This window comes from Panthera tigris, chromosome B4 (genome assembly GCF_018350195.1).
Source record: "Panthera tigris isolate Pti1 chromosome B4, P.tigris_Pti1_mat1.1, whole genome shotgun sequence".
In the NCBI taxonomy this organism is placed as follows: domain Eukaryota; kingdom Metazoa; phylum Chordata; class Mammalia; order Carnivora; family Felidae; genus Panthera; species Panthera tigris.
The window spans coordinates 40,561,881-40,583,683 of NC_056666.1; the positions used below are offsets into that span (position 1 = coordinate 40,561,881).

Below are 21,803 nucleotides of genomic sequence, written 5' to 3' on the forward strand. Positions count from 1 at the left end.
CTCAGCCATCTGTCCCCATACAGGAGCTCTATGTTCTCTCCCACGAAGGAGTCCTCCCACACCCCACTTAGGGGTGTTAAAGTCTAGATCCATGAGAGATGGTGTCTGAGGGACATCAGGACTCACGACACAATGTGGCTGTCCTCCAGGCCACCACCTTGCCGTGCTGGGCACACACGTGGGCGTAGGCAGCAATGGTGTCACAGAAGCAGGCACAGTCCCCAATGGACTCACAGGAGCAAGTGTCATAGATGCAAACATCCAGGAATGGGTCAGGGTCCACCTGCAAGGGAGTCTCAGGGTAGCCTAGGTCTGGGCAGAATTCAGGAACCCTGGCTCTTGGTCTGGGGGAAAATATTCTGGTGATCAGAGTAGGGCAACTGGGGCTCCAGGGTAGAAGGAGAAATGCTGGTCAGTGGCCCCAACAGGGAGTGGGTACAAAGGCATACTAATTCCTAGTCCTAATCTGGATTCCAACAAGAAAAGCTGAATAGAGGAGTGTTGCTGGCCTTTCATAGGATGTGATATGCCTTAGAATTTTTCAGAACGTTCTCTTCTATCCATCGTCCCACATACCTGCTCAGCCAGCCAGCCATTCCCATAACCCACACTCAACCTCACAGGTGTTAGCTGTTTCTCATAAACACATACATGCTGGTTGCCTTCTTCCTTTGCCTCAAAACGAAGGAAGGAACACATCAGGACTGCTCATGCTGCCTCACTGGGGCGCTGTGGGGCTATTCCGCTGGACTGTAGGACCGGCCTTCGCCTCCCAGACTCCGCCCCCCAAGCTTCCCACTCACTACCCACATTAGATCTCAGTAACCCCTTCTCACCTTCCCTGCCCGCTCCCACACACTGCTGCACACACTGGCCTTTTCCAAGGTAGTTGTGGTAGAAATGAATTCAGACATTAAGCGCATCATTGTTTCCAACACATTCCAACAATCCTGATCTCCCTGGCTGCCTCACTATCTTCCTTCCTCCAACCGAGATGCCCAGGGTGTCCACCCAACTAGCCAACCCTAGGTACTCTCTGAAGTATCCTCAGGAACTAAAAGTCACTGGATAGATAAAAGGATTGCTAAGACTGGTTTCATACATGTGGTGCTACAGAGCGCATGCGTGTGTACGTGGCTGTGTGCGTGCACATATACATATATACACGTGTACCCACACAGAGACCCACATACATGTGCACACAAGTTCTAAGACCGAGGCCAAAAGAGAAGCATTGGCAGATGCCCAGAAGAGCTCTGCCTTGCGTAGAAGAAAAATGGTTCGCCAGGAATTGCTCTCCTCATACACTGTCCTTTATGCATTCTGTTTCCCAGCCTGAAGCTGAGAAAGGGAGTAAAAAGGTGACTTGATAGAGACCAATTCAAAGCCTCCAAGGTTGTGTCCACAATTAGAAGCTCATGCTCCAAGTGCCCAAGCCACTCGGCCAACCCTTAGCAGTCTTCTGCCTCCAATGACCCCACAGCCCTCACCAGCCTGTTGCAGTCCTGGAAAATATCACTGGTGAGGATCCTGCAGGAGGAATCCACCATTGTCTGCTTCATGACGTTGCTGTGACAGGTAGCAGGGGATGAGTCCAGTGGTACCTGGGGAATAGGCAAGAGGACACAGATGGACCAAAACACAGCCCAGAAGGATCCAAGAGACCCTCCTCTGGAGCCATGCCTCCACTGAAGTTCATACCACCCCCCCTCCACCCCACCCCCCTCCAACCCCCATAAAACTGATGGGGACGTTCCAGGAAGCACGCTTCTTGGGCTCAGTCCACACAGAGACCCCAGACATACTTTCCTGGTGTCGGCACACCGCGGGCTCACTTTCCAGGAATTCCCAAAGTCCACGGGATCTTCTTCTACTTGGAGGCTGCTGGTGGTGAAGTCATTGTTCTGGATGCCATCAAAATTCCCACATAGACCACACACTTTCTCCTAACAGACAAGATGAGATCATGAGCACTGTAAACCTTGGAGCAAACTCTCTTACTCGGGGAAAGGAGAGTTCTGGGCAGCAAAGAAGGCAGGTTCATCAGAAGAAGGAGAGGCTGGAAAAAGGACAGGGACGGAGACCCAGAAGCAGACCAGGATAATCGGCAAAGCCTTGTCCTTGCCAAGGTTTTTCCAGGCTTCCTCATGTCCCCCATCTTCCAGTTAAACACAGGTCATTCACAGAGAGAGACAACCTGCTCCAGTATAAACCATCACTCTCCCCAGCAACAGGCTGAGCAGAAAGAGGAGCCAGTTCAACATCACATCAATGAGAGTGTACAGATCCAAAGAGGGAACGTTCTAGTCATACTTTACTGTGGACAGTGTAATAACGCAAGCCCATTACCTGGACAACTGCAGCCTGTCCAGAACAGTCTGGCTAGGATTCTGCTGTGTGTCAAATGCCACCAGGGTTGACATAATATCTTATTTGTCTCTGTGTTCACCTATCATGTATACAACATGCAAGCATGGGCAGCTACGAGTCCTGAACAAGTGATTGCTGAATGAATGGAAACCATCACATAAAAACTATGTAAAGAACTAGAAATATCTAGCCTGGAAAACAAAGCGTATTATGCTCTTACAACATACTTAGAGCCCTGTCTTGAGATGTGACTTGCTCTCTTTTGTTTCAATACAGAGAATCTATTTGGTACAAGGATGAACTTACTGGGAAACATATAAGAAGAGTGTTCACATAATTGGACGAAAGGCCTACTCATAGTAGGCCCCTCATAGTACGGCCCCTGCCCTTATTAACTACCATTCACTCCAGTCCCTCTTCTCCAGCCACAGTGGCCTCCTTGTTCAAATACCCCAAAGGCCATCCACTGTAGGGCCTTTGAACATGCTATTCCAACAGCTTAAATTCTTTTGTCTGGATATTTATATGATTCACTCCCTCCCTTCCCTGAAGACTCTGCTCATGTTACCTTTTCAGACAGGTCTCATCAGACCAACCAATCTAAAATAATAGCCCCATTAGAATACAATCTCCACCAGGGTTGTGTCAGGCAACACCGTGCCCCCCCTGCAAAGATGTCCATGCCCTAATCCACACATGGCAAGAGGAACTTTGCTGATGTGATTAGGTTAAGGATCTCAGGATGGGAAGGTTGTCCTGGACAATCTAAGTGGGCCCGGTATAATCATAGGGTCTTACAAGGTGCACGGGAGGAGTCAGAGAAGGATGAGCTGGCAGAAGCAGAGAGATATTGGAAGATGCTGTGCTGTTTGTTTTGAAGATGGAGGATGGGACCATGAGCCAAGGAATGCAAGCAGGCCCCAGAAGCTAGACAAGGCAAGGAAACGGATTCTCCCCTAAAGCCTCCAGGAGAATGCAGCCCTTCATACTTTTGACCTCCAGAACCCTCAGATAATAAATTTATGTTCCTGGGGTACCTGGGTGGCTCAGTCGGTTGAGCGTCTGACTTCTGCTCAGGTCGTGATCTCATAGTTTGTGGGTTCAAGCCCCACATCAGGCTTTGTGTTGGCAGAGCGGAGCCTGCTTTGGATTCTCTGTCTTCCTTTCTCTCTGCCCCTCCCCCACTTGTGTGCATGCTCACACTCTCTATCTCTCTCTGTCATAAGTAAATAAACATTAAATTTAAAAATAAAATAAATTTATGTTGTTGTTTTAAATTACTAAGTTTGGTAATATGTTATAGCAGCAATAGGAAACTAAGACAAGGGTTTACATACACACACGCACACATACACACACATATATATTCCCATGTACACACATACGCATATACATACGCATATTCATACCCATATTTATATACATATACATACGTGCATATACATTTGTAATTTTTTCCCTGCTGTAGCCACAGTGCCTAGAACAGGGCTTGATACATAATAGAGCTTAGTAAGGATTTGTTGAATAAATGAATGAGTGAATTGTTACTGTGTTCAGGAAGTAGAGTGGGCACCACAGGAAATAAGGGCAGTGCAGCCTCACTTCAGTACAGCCGAAATGAATGGTGCTGTCAGAGATGCTACTGAGGCTAAATCAGCCACCAGAGTAGACAGAATACTTGTCCCACACTTGTCAGTTAGAAAAACAAAGTCCAAACAAACTGTTGGAACCTGGACACAAATGGCGTAACTTTCTCTAAACTAGGTTGTCAGCAGTTCTACAAATAGCTCTCAGAATGTACTGGTCTATGGTTCAAATGGCAAGGCAACACCCCAGAATGTTTCACAGTGTTTTAACAATATGGCGCGTGATCAGTATGCCTCTTTAGGTCAAGAAACCTTAAGAAAAGCTATTGCCTCATCTTTCACTTCCTTCTTTGGGGGATATAAACTGCATGCCTAGCAAGGCCACTCAAGGAATGGTTTGCTGGGTTGGGGCCAGCCACAGTCCTTCCTACATGCAGCTGGTTTCCAGAAACAGCCAAGGCTGACTCTACACCTTGAATCAATGGTCTTATTTGTCTGGGAAAGGAGACCAGACGAGATGACCAGCCACTTTCCCCCATGGCAGTGGCAGGGCCAGTGGGCTGCTGCTCAGAAAGCTGAGAAAGGTGCAAACAGCAAGTCACAGACAAGAGGAAGAGGAAGCAGAGAAGAGCCACTAACCTGGTATGTCTGCTTTAGAGCCACGGAGATGCTCAGGCGGTGGTCCCAGATCACAGAGAGTGCCTTGCCCAGCAGCAGAATGACATAGTGACCAGACTCCACCACCTCAAAGTGGGTCTCATCCATCATGGGCTTCATCACATTCACCTGAAGGATGACAAAGCACGAGAAAAGGGAGTGAAGGGCAGACATGAGAGACCCGCTCCACCCCACACCCCTGCCTGTCTCCAGAACTACAAGTCATTTGCCCCACCTGGTCAGAGCATGCCCCCTTGGGGCCCACACCCTGCCTGGATGTTTCTGCGTCAGTCTTGCCTATCACTGGCCAAGAATCCTATGACTAAGGGATCATAGCAGAGATGGCAGAAAAATCGTAATTATAAGATCAAAAATACAATGAAACCTACCAGTGGAAGATATCCATCACCTCACAAAAATAATTTTTTACATTTGATCATTAAATGCACGAGGTCTCCTAATCAGGTTTTAACATGGCAGTGATTTTAGGGGCGCCTGGGTGGCTCAGTCGGTTGAGCGTCTGACTTCCACTCAGGTCGTGATCTCATGATTTGTGAGTTCGAGCCCCGTGTTAGGCTCTGCTGACAGCTCCGAGCCTGGAGCCTGCTTCAGATTTTGTGTCTCCCTTTCTCTTTCTCCCCCTCCCCACTCGTACTCTGTCTCTCTCTCTCTCAAAAATAAACATTAAATTTTTTTTTAAAAACCATGGCAATGATTTTAAATATCGCTAGGCAATTCATTTAAAAATCTATCCATTTATATAAATGAGCACTAGACTCTTCCCTTTCCTTCCCCCATCTCCTGCTCCCCAGAGTCCCTGTCATCAGGAGTCAGCTGACAGAGAACAGAGAGACTGAAAAGCTCAGCGATGGTGGCAGGAATCATGGATTTCAGTTTCCAGAAGGACTCCAACCTGGACCCTAAACTTGGCAGAACTGTTGCCTGTGCGAGCCCTCAGAGCCCAGCTCAGTGTGCTTGGCTGACTATCTAATTCATAAAACTGAAGTAGTTGCGAAGCACCTGTCACCCTTTGCCAAGGTTCTCCTTCGTGACACACACGTGCAGAGCTAATCATAAGTGCTCACCTCCTATCCGACATCACCATTGTCATCTGTCCTTTGACACAGAGTTGACACTGCTGACCCACAGCCAGTAATGGGAAATTCACTCCCCATCTCCTGATATCGGTGGTGCATGTTCCCAAGAAGTGAGGGATGCGGGCTGAGACCATGGAATAAAATGATGATACCAGGAAAGGTTTGAGCCCAGGCCCTGTTCTCCCTAGTACAAGATATTCAGACCAACAGAAGCAAAACTATGGTCTCCAGGCTACCTGGAGCTCCAGATGCAGATTCTGGGGTCCCTCTCAGACCTATGAGAATCTCAGGGTGGACCCCGGAATCAGGATCTTAAATCAGATGCCAGGTGGTTCTTCTGTACTCTTCTGAGAACCACTTCATAAACTCTTAGTATACAAGGACTAAATATGTTCACTGCTCTTTTGAACTCTTTTGAAAAGATTTTATCTGAAAAGAACTGAAAAACATACAGTAAAAATCCCCAAAACATCATTACTTCCCAAAATAAATGTTTAAGTGTGTGTAAATGTAATATATATCTATATATTTTAGTGCATATATGATAGATATGTATATATAATATATGTACATGTGTGCATATATATTATATATGTACATATATGTATTGTGTAGTAATGATACCCACGTATATCATATGACAGATATGTATATATGTATATATTATGTATATGTGTGTATGTGTGCATGTGTATATATGATGTATATGCATATGATATGTGTATACATGATATTTATGTATATACACTACATATGGGTGTGCATATGCACATATATAAGTACATATGTGTATACATTAGTATATGTGTATATGTGTGTATATGTGGTGTGTGTATATATATTCCTATCTATATATTTCATAAATATATACACACACATACATATGTATATGAAAGGGAAAGGCCTCCTGCCCTCCAATCTCCACCCCACCCTCCTGATTCTTCCTACACTTTTGTGGATTCAGTCCCACATTTATGTCCACTCACATATCTGAACTTTATTTTACTAAAATGGGATCGTGTTATCCATGATCACCTGCAACTTGTTCTTCTCATAGAATATATGAAGGTCAGACGATACGGCTCTACCTCATGCTCACTGTACGGTATTCTGTCACACAAGTTCTAAACAGCGCTTGATACATGCTCTTAATCAGCTGACAGAAGAACAGAGGGGTGTGAGCGTAGAGGGGATGAGGCTGCCACTCACCTCCCCATCAAACAGTTCAATCTCGCCTCCTCCCACCAGGATGGTGATCCGCTTCTTGCATTTCACTGACGGGTAGCTGCACCCCTCATTTGCCACCAAGATCCGGAAGGTGCCAGGGTTACTGCCACAGTAATCCTGGGGAAAGGGAGAGAAATATTATCCCTGCTACCTCTCCCCAGATCAGAATATTGGCATCTCACCATCTCAGACCATCGAAGGATATGTGTTAAAGGATGTTACCGTGTCCATGCATGGGCGTGTGTGAGACAGATAGAGAGGGAATGAGATAGAGAGGGAGAGAGAATGACTTTAGGGGCAGAAGGGACAGGTGTGTCATCTTCAGCCATTACCTATGAACCAGAGTCAGTGAGCACAAGGTAGAGAAGCAGGGAGAGGGGGAAGGGAGAGGGGGAAGGGAGAGGGGGAAGGGAGAGGGAGAAGTGGCATGTGATATGCTTTGCTGAACACATCAGCCTAAATACCCCTACCTAGAACCTGTTAGTGCTTAGTCTCACCCAGCTAACTAGGACAGTTTGACCACATGGTACTTTGTGGCTCTAAATTCTAGCTGAATCCCTCTGGACTGCCGGCCCAGAAACGTAACCAGAGGTCGTCTGACACAGCTCCACAGATGCTAAGATACCACCTCTGGCTGGAAATAGAGGATGACGGAGTGCTGGTCCTTGCCGGCAATTTCATAGAAAATTAACAAAAAGGGACACACTTCTAGCAAATACCTCCCCATGGTGGCTATAGCTGTGGTATGGTAGGAGGAAAAAAGGACAGAAAAACTAGGTGTGAGCCTTGCTCTGCCAGTTATTGGATACACTGAGCAAGTCACTTACCTCTCTGACACACCCGCGCACACACACAGACACAGACACACACAATCAGCCCCTCTAAAACACAGGATCAGCCAACTTAGTGGGGATTGTTAGGTTAAATGGATCTATGTTGAGTCAATGGGATGGTGAAGGACAAAAGAGGGAACAAAGGTGCAGGTGCTTTATAAATGGTTCTTGTCACCAGCTGAGATTTTGCTAAAAAGAGTTAAGTCTTGATGATACCTCCCAAAGGAAGAAGGGAGAAAGGGGAGGATCTGGGACAATGTATCAGAAGGAGACAACAGAACTGGCTGTGATGGAAGACAAGCAACCCACAAAGGGGGACAATTTGAAAGGGACACTAAAACTGGCCCTCTTGGGAAAGCTCTGCCTGGGCAGGGAAAGCCGGGGAGCAGTGGATCTGACCAGCTGCTTCTCATTGCGCAGAATCAGTCTAGTCGTGTTTTCTGGATGCACACTTGCATTTGATACTGGCTGGGTGGTTGAATGCCAGAGCTGGTGTCACCTCATCTTTTGTTACCAAGGTTGGGAGACAGATAATCAAAAGACGAGCTGCCATATGTAATCTGTAGGAATGCTCCAGAGGGGGATACACCCCAGGTTCCTAAGTGTCAGTAAAACCATGTCATCATGTGCATGCCCTGTCTCTCTAGCACACTGCATGCCTCTCTGGGGCCAGACTGGGTCATGGGAGGTAGGAGGCTCCATTAGTTGGTGCCACTGCTCACTCCCAGCATGCTCTGTGCACAGCCTCTCAGTGCTGCTGCTCGTTCTGCCCCACTCCCAGCATGCTCTACAGGTACCCTCACTGCCTGACTCATGGGCCCTGCAGCTCTGTCTCTGAGGCTGAGGCTCCTACCAGTTTGTGGTCCTCCCTTCAGACCACACCAAGTCCCTACTCCTCCTCCTGAGAATGGAGACAGTGAGACCACATTTGTTTAAAGCTTCATAGAGTCGAGCTGCGTCATCCCTCATGAGAAAAGCACTTATACCTCCTTGCTTACTCACTTTGGTGTCAACCAGCAAAAGAAGTTTACAGGAATCCACCCAGTGGGGAGAGAAAGGCAGAGAGGCCAGTGCCCTCACTCACCACCTAGGATTTCCTGGGCAGTATGACTTTTCTGTGATGCCCTTTCTGAATTGCACTAGGTTAGAAATGGAAATGGTAGAGAACGCAATAGGATCATAGGGTGGGAAGCCAACTCCAGGGATCACTCCAACCAGCCCCCTGTTCTGGGCCTCCCACCAGGGCACTGGTGGTGAGGGTGAGAGGGGCTCGATCCAGCCTGGGATCCCGCCCTCCCCACTGCGCATCCTCACCGAGGCTGTGCCTGCCAAAAAGAACAGATGTGTGTTTCTAATTCCATTTGGTACTACCTTAGGCTGGTGGTAGCCTTGCCCCCACACCACTCCCAGTCAACAAATGAGCTTCTTCCCTATTCTCGTACGTCTCCATGTAAGCTGAAGGAAGATGGTCCACGGCTCTGGGTTTCAGGCACCTCTTTTAGGGGCTGGAAAATTGCTCCAGTGGAAACCAGCCCCAGAACTGTTTCTACAGACAGAACAGTAGAATCTGATCTGGAAACCCCCAAAGGGCAGTCAGCATCTCCCAGCCTCCTAGAGACAGACAGCAGGCCCTCCCTCCCTCGCTCTCACCTGCACCAGAACATACTGGCACTCTCCAGGGAACAGATATTTGAGCCCGTCGAAGGTGAGGTAGTGCGCCATGCCGATGGCAGAGCACGTGGCGTCACACACATGGTCCGTGCAGTTCCACTTCCGGTCCCGACAGACACTAGGAATAATAATGGCCAGGATGACCAGTGGGTACTGTGGTGTGAGGGGCCCTTCTGGGCCCTGGGGAATGAAAGACAATGAAGGAATGCATATCACTCTGGGGTGCCACCCAACCCTCCAGGAAGCCTCTAGAAGTGGAGGACTGGCTGCCTGTGGGGTGGGATGGGGAAGGGCAGTTTGCAGTCATAAACTGTCATATTTCTTTTAAGTCGGCTTCATGCCCAATGTGGGCTCAAACTCATGGCCCCAAGATCAAGAGTCGCATGCTTTTCCAACTGAGCCAGCCAGGCGCCCCATAAACTGTCACATTTTTAGAGCACAGGGCCAAGGGGGAGAAAGGGAAGGCCATGCTGCTCTCCTGCTTCAAGGGGGAAGTGAGGCAAAGAGGGAAACAGGTCATCCAAGGTGATGGGCAGCCAGGGGAAGAAGCCCAGTTCCTCTGTAGACCACCTGCTATGGATCTGCTGAGGTTCAGCCTCCCTGGAAGATGCCTGAGAGTGGCTATGGGGTCTCTACAGAACAGAGACACTGAAGTTGAGAGCCTTCTGACACTAACAGGGAGAAAAAGACACAACGGCAAGAAAGTTCTGAGTTGGGAAAATAGTGATCAACCGTGAACTTCTGCCAGGAGAGGTTTTGTGTGTACAGAGCTATGTTTCAATCCACAGTGATGTGTCCACTACCACAACACTCATCCCCCCACCCCACCCCATAACCAGAGCTGACATCAGAGAGCCCACTCTGTGCATCAGAGGTGGCAAGCTCAGACCTCAGGCCCAAAAGACAGCTAAGCGCCTTCCGGGTCCCAGCCCTTCCTGCCTCTGTTCCTGGAGACCTTCCTCTAAAGCTGTCACAGGCAGGGTGAGTGAACAGAGAAAAGGGCTAGTGAATGGCGGGCACAGAGAAGGAAGAAGAGAACCAGCCATGCCACGCACACTTGCAGAATGCTTAGGGGGCAGTATAAGGCCAGGGAAGGACCCTCCAAAGTCCATGCCTTTTGGCAGCTTGGTCACACATGCCATGACCAAAGTCATGGGCCAAAGTCCATCTTGGAAACACTACTCTCCAGGACAGGGTCGATGCAGGGTGAGCACAGGAGAGGATAAAGATTCTCCCCACTTTGTAGTTCGAGAAACAGAGACACAGAGAAAAGGAAAAGAACAACCATGTTCCCACAGGGTGCGGAGGCAAGTGCCAGAGTCCTGTGGTCACGTCAGCCACTGTGACCCCACTCCCGCTCACCCCACCCCAAAGGCGCAGGCCCCAGGAAAGCCTCTCCCAGGGCCTCACCAAGTGTTGCAGTCAATTTTCACCATTTCTCCTGGGGCGTATTCTCTGCCTTGGTGGAAGCAGGGACACCTTTCCAGGGCCACACATCTGTTTTCATGCCGGACCTAAGGGAGAGGAATCCAAATGTCTTAGGGGCCATAATGAGTGATGTAGACCCTGCTGAGAAGATGGCCTTGGCCACAGGCCAGTCCAGGGAACCCATGCCCACCCAGGCTGGGGCTCAGCAAACACGGGCCCCCATCCACACACTGATCCCCCCAGCTCAGCTAGAGACACTCCGACCACCCTCTGCCCTCACACCCTGCTGGGACAGTGGCAAAGACTCTGTAGTAACATGTGGCAGAAGCCCTTGGATGTGCATCTCCTTAGACCCAGTAACACCACGCAGAGGATGTCTCCAAACCAAACAGGTTTACGGACAAAGGTTAATGTAGAATCATTTATCATTGCAAAATATGGAAACAACCAACTGTTCAACAATAGGAAAATGATTAACTCCATTAAGGAATCCCCAGGTAATGGTATCCTTTGTAGCTATTAAAATGGCCCTTTGGAAAACTCTTATATGATGTGAGAAATACTGACACTATTAATTTTTAAAACAGGGAAAGACTGTACTTACATACAGTCCATATAAATATATATATATACATACAGACATATATATATATACATACATACATATACATACGCATACACACACACACACACAATCCAAAATATGCCACAAAAAGACTAGAAGGAAATACAGAAGTTCCATCCAGATAGAAGCCTGAGACAGAGAAATAGGGGATTTTTATTTTCTTTTTTGGTTTTTAAATTTTTTTCCAAATGTTCATCAATAAGCATATATTATGTTTACAGTGGAAATGATGGAAAATATGTTTAATAAAACTTAAATGCATTTAGCCCCTGGAGATGAAGGCTGCATACTGCCCATAGGCAGGGATGGACCAAAGCCAGAGTCTGGGGCTTGTTCAAGCCCCACATACCTGCTCCTCGCCTAGTCCCCTGGGATTCTGATACACCCTCCATGGGGGTATGCTCTGTTTCCCTGCCCTCAACCCAAGAAGAAAGTACTATGTGAACATGTTGTACTCCTCAGGCCTGTAGGGGTCAGAGGGAAGAAAGAACTAAGACCCACTGGCCACAGTGGGCTCAGAAGGAACTCTCCAAACCTACTCTGACCCCAGCACGTAGATATGCTTCTGTCCCAGCCCTGTAGGACAGCCCTGGATGTCTGCTCTGGTGTGGGCTATGGGTAATCTAAAAGAGCCATGGGTCACCTTCAGGTGAAGGGACCACAGCACATTGGTTCCAGAGATACCTAAGGGGTGAGAAGTTCCTGGTTCAGGATCCATGAATTCCAGTTACTCCCCGGACAAGCCTGAGTTCCCTGGGCTTGGAACTGAACAAAGCCCTGGTAATGGGGCAGTCCTGGCCTAAACAAAGAGCTTTCATGTTGGGGACCATAGGCTAAAGTAGTGTCTGTGTGTGTGTGTGTGTGTGTGTGTGTGTGTGTGTGTGTGTGTTAGAACAGGATCGGAAGAATAACCTCCAATTAACCACCACCTTCACCCAACCCCAAGTCCTCAAGACCTAAGTGAAGGGGGAGGGTGGGAGCACAGAGTAGGAGGAAGAGGCAGGTCAGCCAAGCCCTGTTATCGGAAGACAAGGAGCTTAGGCACCCAGTAGGGAAGATGACAGCTTGGCAGGATCAGGGAGGAGGCAACAAATGTCTCTCTACCACAGTCTTCAGAAACTATCACAGTTAGGGTTCATTCTCACATCCCCCCCTCAAAGCGTCATCACTTCTAACTTAAGTCCAAGGCCTGCCACCTAATGGCTACTCTAAGAAAGACCGATACATTTACTGGGGAAGCTTGACATGCTCTCCAACACCCACACCTACAGCTGATGGAGACCAGACAGTAAGTCTCCTTGTTGGAAACGTAATGTGAGACAAAAGTGATGAGGATGCACAGAGGTGGATTCCAGGAAGCAGAGCCCTGCTCACCTCACTCCACAGAATCACTCAGCAGAACGTGCACTGCTTCTCTGCCTTTAAGCAGGCTGGCTGGAGGGCTCCCATGCCTCTTGGTCTGCATGCTGGATGTTTCTACCTCTCTCCAGGATATTCAGCCCATTGACAAAGAGTCTTGCACCCCCATGGCTCAGGTAGCCCCTCCCCTGGCCCAGGGGTGAGTCCCAGCCCTCCTCCAATGGACGTAAACTCAAACCCCAGCTTGGTCATGAGATAAAGCCACAAGTGCCCCCTTCCTCCTTTTGCACTCTCACTGACAAGCCATATGGCTCTCTCCGCCCTGACTTATTGATGGATTACAGGATTAAAACAGGACCTTCATACTGGATGGGGACTGCTATAAAGGCAACAGAGGTGTGGGGTTAGATTCATAAGTCACAGCTGGAGAGGGGACAAAGCATAACCTTAAAAGGAAAGGAGAGAGTTCTCGTGCCACACCTCAGTACCAGCTCTGACTTGGGAGAGATCAAATAACACCAGCCCAGCAAAAAAACACCCAGAGAGCCCTAAAGCATTAAAGAAATCCCTAGAGATAGAGAGATAAAGGCACAACTCAGGGGATGAACAAGATCAAGATGAGGACTACTCAGACACGTAGGGTAAGCCAGGATAGTGGTCCCTACCTAACTGGACTTTGTGGAAACTCACTTGAACATCGTATTTAAAATGACAAGAACCCAGGGCACATGGGTGGCTCTGTCAACTGAGCATCCAACTTCAGCTCAGGTCATGATCTCACAGTTTGTGAGTTCAAGCCCCGCATCAGGCTCTGTGCTGACAGCTCAGAGCCTGGAGCCTGCTTTGGTTTCTGCATCTCCCTCTCTCTCTGCCCCTCCCCTGCTCACACTCTGTCTCTCTCTGTCTCTCAAAAATGAATAAACGTTAAAAAAAATTTTTTTAATGAAGAGAACCATCTCTGCCTCGTGTTTGTCCCTCTGGGACGCCAGAGGATAATAAGGTAAAGTTGACAAACGGCCAAGACTTCAGAAGCAAACAAGCAGAAATTATTGTCACTCTCCATCAACTTGGGACATCCTGAGTAAGAATGGCTCATGCCAAGAACATGGTACTAGGTCTTGGTCAGCCACAAGAAAAATTATGAAGTAGAAAATAAGTGATTTTGTCACTCTTCTCTGAAAAGGCTTCATCTTCCCTGACCCAACCCTCATACATAAACACCATACAGACCCATGCTCCAAAATCTTTTTTTGCCTTCCAACTCTCTCTCTCTTTTGTTCCCATTAATACCTCCAGATCAGTGCAGCTGAATTCAACTAGATATTTGGCTAGGAAGAAAGAATCTGATTAAATAATTCATACTAAGGCGTGAATGGCTTCCTATGAGGATTTATAAGGCCGTATGCTTTTCTAAAACCCATGCTTGTTAGCCAGAATGAATTCATGCTCCTCATACTTCAGTAAGCCTAATTAGGTGACAAATCGCATAAGGGGTAGGAGATATTTTTGAGACAGAATGGCTTTCTTGGGCCTTTTAAAATGACATCTCGTAGGATATACAGTGCCCACATGTGAGGCTGACCCTGAACGGGCCCCAGAGCCAAGCTCTGCATTTCAAAAAGCAATGCCAGAGTCTTTTGAGTCTTCCTATTGGGCCAGTGATAAAGCCAGGCATCAAAGGACCAGGGAAATGAACATGCTTCCCAGCTACCAAGAGGTTTCCTACTAGCAGAACTAGTAGGAACTAGTAGCTTGGAAAGTGTAACTACTAGATTTTGGAGGATAAGTGAGTGTCTCCCAGATGGGGGTGCCAAACTTTCCAAGACCACCTCACGGGAGGGAGGGAGGCAAGTAGGGCTGAAGGAGCCCAGTCTAGGACTCAGGAGACGAGGATTTCCAGCCTTCAATGGTTCCTATCTTTGCTCAGATTCCTGGGGGATAGAAGGGTTGAAATCCTGGGTCTTTAGGGCTCCTCCTCACTCTACACCGGATGATGCTCCTGGAGAGGAGAGGATTACCACTACCTCGGGGCTGGAAGGAGGGAGCTGGGCAGTGGGTTGTGCTCTGCTGCCACCTTGCTGTGACAGTGGGGAACATTCTGACAAAGGCAAGAAGTTCACTCCAGAATTTCTGAACTAAAGAAAAATATGGGAATCTTTCCAGTGCAACATCCTTATTTTACTGATCTAGTGGGCCTCTGGGTGTGGATACAGAGGTCTTAGAATTGCTCCCATTGTGTGCTAATTTCCTACAGCATATCTCTCTGTTCACAGGATTCACGGTTTTCCCCCACAAACTTCTTATTACAGTGGTCATTAAACTACCACTTACTAAGCAACTTCCATGTCCCTGTCACTGTCACCCCCAGTCCTCCCAACAGCCCTTTAACCCAGTTTTAGAGCTGAGTAAATCTCAGGAGCCAGGATTCACACCTAGAAGTATGGGACTCCAATCCAATGTCCAATGTCTTTTCCATACCATCTACCAGGGCGTTGACCACTTATAAAAAACACCCCCCACACACACTTTGTTCCATGAAAGGAGGCATATGTACCAGGACTGGTAATATGGCCCAGAAAACCTGGCTGTAAGCAGGTGCCAAGCTTGAAAGAAACTACAGAGAGGGGGACTCCCAACCTGTTCCCAACATTTTCAGACAGTTGCTGCTGGCCTTACAGTGGACACTGAGAGATGCCCTGTAAGGGGAGAGGCAATCTTCAACCCAGAGCAGTGCTGCTCAAAGCTCAGTCCAGGGCCAGTATGGGTCTATGATGATGCAAATACACAAACTGGATAGGTGTTTGGAAAATCGTATGGCAATTGAGTAATACATCATCTGTGGAATCTAATAAAAATGGGGGAGGGACTCATATTTTGCATGTCATTACTTTTTGTTTCTTTTTTTCTGATCATTCTTTTCTATTGTATTTACAAAAGCTTTGGTCCACAACAGATGGAAATTTTAAGAAAACAGGCCCTTTATGGATCTCTCCTGTGGAAAGCAGGAGGTGAGCAGAGCCTCTGAGACTGCGCCTCGGTTATTTCTGAAAAGACTTAAAGCTATCCCTACAATTCTGTAGCCCTTTCACCTATAACCCCTTTGGGCCCATAACAGGAATTATATGTCCATGTCACAGATGAGGCAACTGAGGCTCAGAGAAAGAATGAATGTTCACCCAAGGGCGAGCGAGACCTGAACAGAGGGCTTGGCCCTCTGCCTTGTTCCTACTCGGGTGCTCTTTCTACTCTCACAGATCTGCCCCCAGCAAAGAGCTACTTCCTCACCCCACCTCCCACCGCCCTCTTCCAAGTCCCCAGAATGTAGAATCCCCGACCTCTTCCCCCAAAACCCTCAGTCACACACCACATCCTCACCATCTCCCACAGGGGACAGGCCACACAGAGAAACACCCCTGGGTAGGATGTCTACACCGTCACATGGGCCCAAACAGGGTGTTTCCAGCTCCTTTGTCTTTGTGTTACAGCCAGGAACACGTGTCCCATGCAGCAGCCAGCACACTACGCACTTCATAAATCATGGGCTTTGCTGCTCTGTAGAATCTGGCCTCAACGATTTGCACCTTAGTCGGCATCGTAATGAAGCAGTTGTGAAAATAAGCCAATCTCTTACACTCTGAGCTTTTGAGTTTAGAATCCCTTGCGGTTGAGGTTAGAGTCACCCCCTTATGGGACAGACATCCACAGACTGTCCTCAGAGCGCATGCCAGAGGCTTCGGGAATGCAAACGAGCTCCTGACTGTGTGTCCACATCCTGAACTTGAGGTCTTGCTCTCCATTGGGGGTTTGGGACCATAACGCAAGTACTGTGCTTATTATCTCAGATGATCTGCACTGTTTTCATTGAAAAAAACAAAAGGTTCATTTAGAAGAGTCTCTGATGCTGACATAATCCCCTGAGGGATGCCCCTTTTCTTGCCAGAGCCTTCTCTGATGTCTGGAGAATTTCCCCTCCAGGTACAGTGAAGGAACAGTCAAAATGAGAATCCTTTAGGATAAAAAGAGCAATACAGAAGCCTCCTCTCCCCTGGCCTATTTCTTGTCCTTACCCAGCTCTGAGTTTCCCCTCCTTGAATAGCCACCTTCTGTGAAGGCATCAAACAAGACCATCCAGGTTGGGGGTGCTCCCAACCTGGTGCCAATCTCTAGCTCCCCCATTAGAAAACAGTTTAGAATCATCAGAGGCTAAAGCAGAGGGGAACACCCAGGGGGGAATGAACAGGTAGTCTCTCTGTCTTGGAGGAGGGCTGGAGGGAAAGGAGACAAATCATCTGCCCTGCACACACCCCAATGCACAGCCTTCCTGTGGGCTACCGATGATGAGTCCCCGTTGCATCTATAGAACGTTGGCATCTCCCATCGGCCAGAACCCTGACCTTCAAGTCAAGGCCTGGGCATCACTGATACCCTTTACAACCATATGAGAGCCATCCCGCCCCCTCCCACTTCGGCGTCCACAACTCCTGCCCCAGACACACACTGCTCACTTTGGGTATGGGGAACTGGAGTCAGAGAAAGCAAGAAGACCTGATGCTTTTGAAAGAGAAGAACCCAGAAGTTGCTTCTTTCAGGGTGACAAGAATAACAGGTCTACAGCATTCCCTCCTTATCCACAGGGATGCATTCCAAGACCCCCAGGGGATGCTTAAAATCGCAGATAATACCGAGCCCCATATATACTCTTTTTTTCCCTATATACACATACCTATGATAAAGTTTAATTTATAAATCGGCACAGTAAGAGATTAACAACAATAAATAAAACAGTTATAACATATGCTGCAGTAAAAGTTCTATGAATGTGGTCTCTCTAAGTACCTTACTGTACTGTACTCACTCACCCTTCTCGTGATGACATGAGATGACAAAATGCCTAAGGGATGAGATGGAGTAAAGTCAATGACACAGGCTTTGACACAAAGCATGAGGCTGATATTGACCTTGTGACAAGATGTCAGAAGGAAGAGCATCTGCTCCTGGACCACAGTTAACTGTGGGTAACTGACACCTTGGAAAACAAAACCACGGATGGGGGGACTACTGTCATATGTTTGCACTACACCGGCCGACAACCAGACTTGGGGGGAAGGTAAGGGGCAGGGGCCCGCTCACACCACTGCCGCCAGCAGCAATCTGGAGCCAGGTAGTTGCAAACCAGCATGCCTTGGACTCTGCAAGGCATCCAAGGAACCGCTGGCCGCAGATTGGGTATTTGAAGCCCCAGCCCCAGAATCATGGAATGTCAAGAGCTGGCCAAGACTGTGACCCACTCTACAGATGAGGAAAACAAGGCTCAGCAAGGGGAAGGGACTTGGGCTGGTCCTTGCTGGTGAAGGGGCAGCAACATCAACATCTCTTGAAATAGAAAGTTATATGTATATATGCAAATCACATGCAAATACATGTGTGCTCTTTCCTCTGAGTAAGTAGAATGCGGCCCTTGGGAAAATTCCAGGGGAAATGCCTGTTGTCACTTGTAAGTATTTTCTGGAAATACTTGCTTTGCTTCCTCCGGCACCTCTGTGCCCTAAGTTCCTGTGTTTTTGTCAGATCTCATCAGGATGGACTCTAGACACTTTCCCACCATCTCCCTTCCTGACTTTGGCGGCTGAGTCAGCCACAGAAGGCACTCCCCCACCCCTGACCCCATCACCACTTCCGCCCCCATTACCATTCTTGTTTGGCTCCTATTTTTTCCTCTCTCTGCCCCAGAGCCACCTCATGTGTGCCCGCCTGCAGGGAAACGCCAGGCTGCCCACCTCTGTGGCTGTGGTGGCTTACCATGCCCGGGGGACAGAGGCAGCCGGACACGCAGCCCGTGCTCATGCACTGCAGGTCGTAGTTCTGGCAGGTCTTGGCACACTCGAGCCCTTCAGCCCTCGGGTTGTCAGCAGGGCACACCAACTTGACCATGGGGGGCCGACAGGACAGGCTCCTTTTGCCTTGGAAGTAGAAAAACCAAAGAGGCGACCGTGAAGGATGAATCTACCTTCCACACTGTCCTTGGTCCCCCCAGGTGCAGCCACTCACTTCCAGAGACCCAACTGCCCCCTCCCTGGGATGACCTGACCTCCAGCAGGTCCAACACTGAGCCAGGTTCCCCAAGTGGGACTAGATGGCCACCTCATCTATTCATCTGAGCCCCAGACCTTTGCCTACGTTGAAGGCACCTCTCTGGCTCTCCACAACCCTATGACTGCCCACGTTCCTCATCCCCTTGAGCCTGCCATAGCAGGTTGCATTAAATCGGGAGGCACTGCAGAAATGTCCAGACCTAGGCTTTATAGGACCTGCATTTGGGTGATAAAAAGTAACCTTTGGGGGCCCCAAGGGGACCATTCCTAAAATGGTCATGCTAATTTAGTTACAAAAAACTTAAGGGGAGATTTCTATGTCATTTTCTTTTCTTTTCTTTTCAATTTTTTTTAACATTTATTTAAGACAGAGACAGAGCATGAACGGGGGAGGGTCAGAGAGAGAGGGAGACACAGAATCTGAAACAGGCTCCAGGCTCTGAGCGGTCAGCACAGAGCCTGACACGGGGCTCGAACTCACGGACCACAAGATCATGACCTGAGCTGAAGTCGGACGCTTAACCGACTGAGCCACCCAGGTGCCCCTATGTCATTTTCTGCCCAGCCACTGGCCACTCCAGCCGCTCTATTTAAATCTGCTACACTCTGTCCCTTGACACCCTTCCCCGCCCTGCCTGCTTTGTCAAGCCTCCATCGGATGGCCTCCAATACCACCCTCTGATATACTGTCTGTTTTACTTATTTGTTGATTGCCCACCCATTGCCAACTAGAATACCAGAATAAATGTTCCGTGAAAGCAGGGGTTGTGTCTCCTTTGTTCAGGATGTATCATATTTCCTGACAGTTGGGAGGTATCAATGGCTGATTGAATAAATGATAACATCAGATGATTGATACAGCACTTTCCTTTCAAAAACCCAGATGCACTTCACAGCATTTCTATCTTACTGCATAGAGCACTTACTGTCTCCTGTGAACAGGTTCCAACCTTATTTTTTTTTAATTTTTTAATGTTTATTTATTTTTAAGAGAGAGAAAGACAGAGCATGAGCTGGGGAGGGGCAGAGAGACAGGGAGACACAGAATCCAAAGCAGGATCCAGGCTCTGAGCTGTCAACACAGAGCCCAACGCAGGGCTCGAACTCACCAACTGTGAGATCATGACCTGAGCCGAAGTCAGATGCTTAACCAACTGAACCACGTTGGCACCCCCCAGTCTTAATTTTATATGGAAACTTTTGTTAGGAAACTGAAACCCTAAAAGGTCAAGTGGCTCTTCCAAATCGTACAAAATTCTAGGAGCTTCTTGACTTCACAAAAGATGACCGCTTCCAGGAACTATCAGCTAGAAAAAAGCCAAGAGAGGGCAGGGACATGAGCAATCGGCAAAGAGAGGAGGAGAAGGATTTAGTGACCCTGAGATCCGCTACAGACTAAATGTGCCCCCGTAAATTCATGTGTTGACCCCAAAGGTAGTTGTGATAGGAAATGAGCCCTTTGGGAAGTGATGAGGCCACGAGGGTAGAGCCCTCACGAATTGGATTTGTGCCCTGATGAAGACAACCCATGGAGCTCCGAGCCCTTCTTGCCCTGTGAGGACACAGGAGAAGTCTGCAAACTTTACCTGACCTTGCTGGCACCCTAATCTTGGACTTCCAGCCTCCATATATAAATACATTCCTGTATTTCTCATAGTTAAGCCACCTAGTCTGTGGTGTTTTGTTAGAGCCACCTGAACAGAAAAAGACAAGGTCACAAGTTCTGATTTCAACTTGTGAGCCACTCACATGCTTAGGATCTTGTCCCAGCTCAAGGCTGAGAGATGCTCCCCAATCAGTCATACAGGGCAGCCTGACTTCTCACCAGGACAAACTGGAAAGCCAATGCATGGCACACATCTGTGTCACTTGGAGAGATGGCGTCTTGAGGGAAGCAGAAGGCAGAGAGAGGTGGTCAAGCCAGATGTTGAAAATAGCTCATTTATCTGCCTAATAGCATCCCTCTCCCTCCTACTGGGACAGTCCTTTCTAAGCAAGGATCCATCTGGAAGCCAATTAGTTTTCCCTGATCCATAAGTGTGAATATGGTCCCCTCAAAGCTAGGTCAGCCCCTTCTCCCTTCTGTGCCTTGTCCTTCAACAGTGTAGCAACTATTAGGACCTTCAAACTGAGAACAATATGCCCAAACTCTCCTCTTTCACATCCATCTGAGAAGCTTTCTAAACAGGTACCCTTGTCATTAAAGACCTAAATGTGAGACCTGAAACCATAAAAAATCCTTGAAGAGAGCACAAGCAGTAATCTTGCTGACATTGGCTGAAGCAACATTTTTCTAGATAAATCTCCTGAGACAAAGGAAATAAAATAAAAAAATAAACTATTTGGACTACATCAAAACAAAAAACTTCTGCACAGTGAAACAATCAATAAAACTAAAAGACAACCTACAGAATTGGACAAGATATTTGCAAATGACATATCTGATAAAGAGTTAGTATACAAAATATACAAAGAACTGATACAACTGAACATCCAAAAAATAAGTAATCCAGTTAAAAAATAGGCAGAAGACATTCTGCAAAGAAGACCTATTTCTCCAAAGAGGACACCCAGATGGCCAACAGACACATGAAAAGATGCTCAACATCACTCATCATCAGGGAAATGAAAACAAAAACCACAATGCACTAACACCATACACCTGTCAGAATGGCTAAAACCAACAATGCAAGAAACAATAAGTGTTGGCAAGGAGGTGAGAAAAAAGAACACTCGTACACTGTTGATGGGAATGCAGACTGGTGCAGCCACTGTGGAAAACAGTATGGCGGTTCCTCAAAAAGCTAAAAATAGAACTACCCTACAATCCAAGAATCACACTACTGGGTATTTACCCA

General features: G+C 47.9%; 1 protein-coding gene across 1 annotated transcript in view; it reads right to left on the reverse strand.

The window, feature by feature from the left end:
* The window catches only part of VWF (von Willebrand factor), a 137,863-nt gene that overhangs the window by 50,786 nt on the left and 65,274 nt on the right, over positions 1 to 21,803 (reverse strand). Inside the window, exons 18-25 of the mRNA XM_007089645.3 lie at positions 18,653 to 18,813; positions 10,852 to 10,955; positions 9,421 to 9,559; positions 6,920 to 7,054; positions 4,596 to 4,742; positions 1,806 to 1,946; positions 1,491 to 1,604; positions 127 to 283 (exon numbers count right to left, since the gene is read on the reverse strand). Of these exons, the coding sequence (XP_007089707.2) occupies positions 127 to 283; positions 1,491 to 1,604; positions 1,806 to 1,946; positions 4,596 to 4,742; positions 6,920 to 7,054; positions 9,421 to 9,559; positions 10,852 to 10,955; positions 18,653 to 18,813 (1,098 nt within the window). The remainder of the gene's footprint in view (positions 1 to 126; positions 284 to 1,490; positions 1,605 to 1,805; positions 1,947 to 4,595; positions 4,743 to 6,919; positions 7,055 to 9,420; positions 9,560 to 10,851; positions 10,956 to 18,652; positions 18,814 to 21,803) is intronic.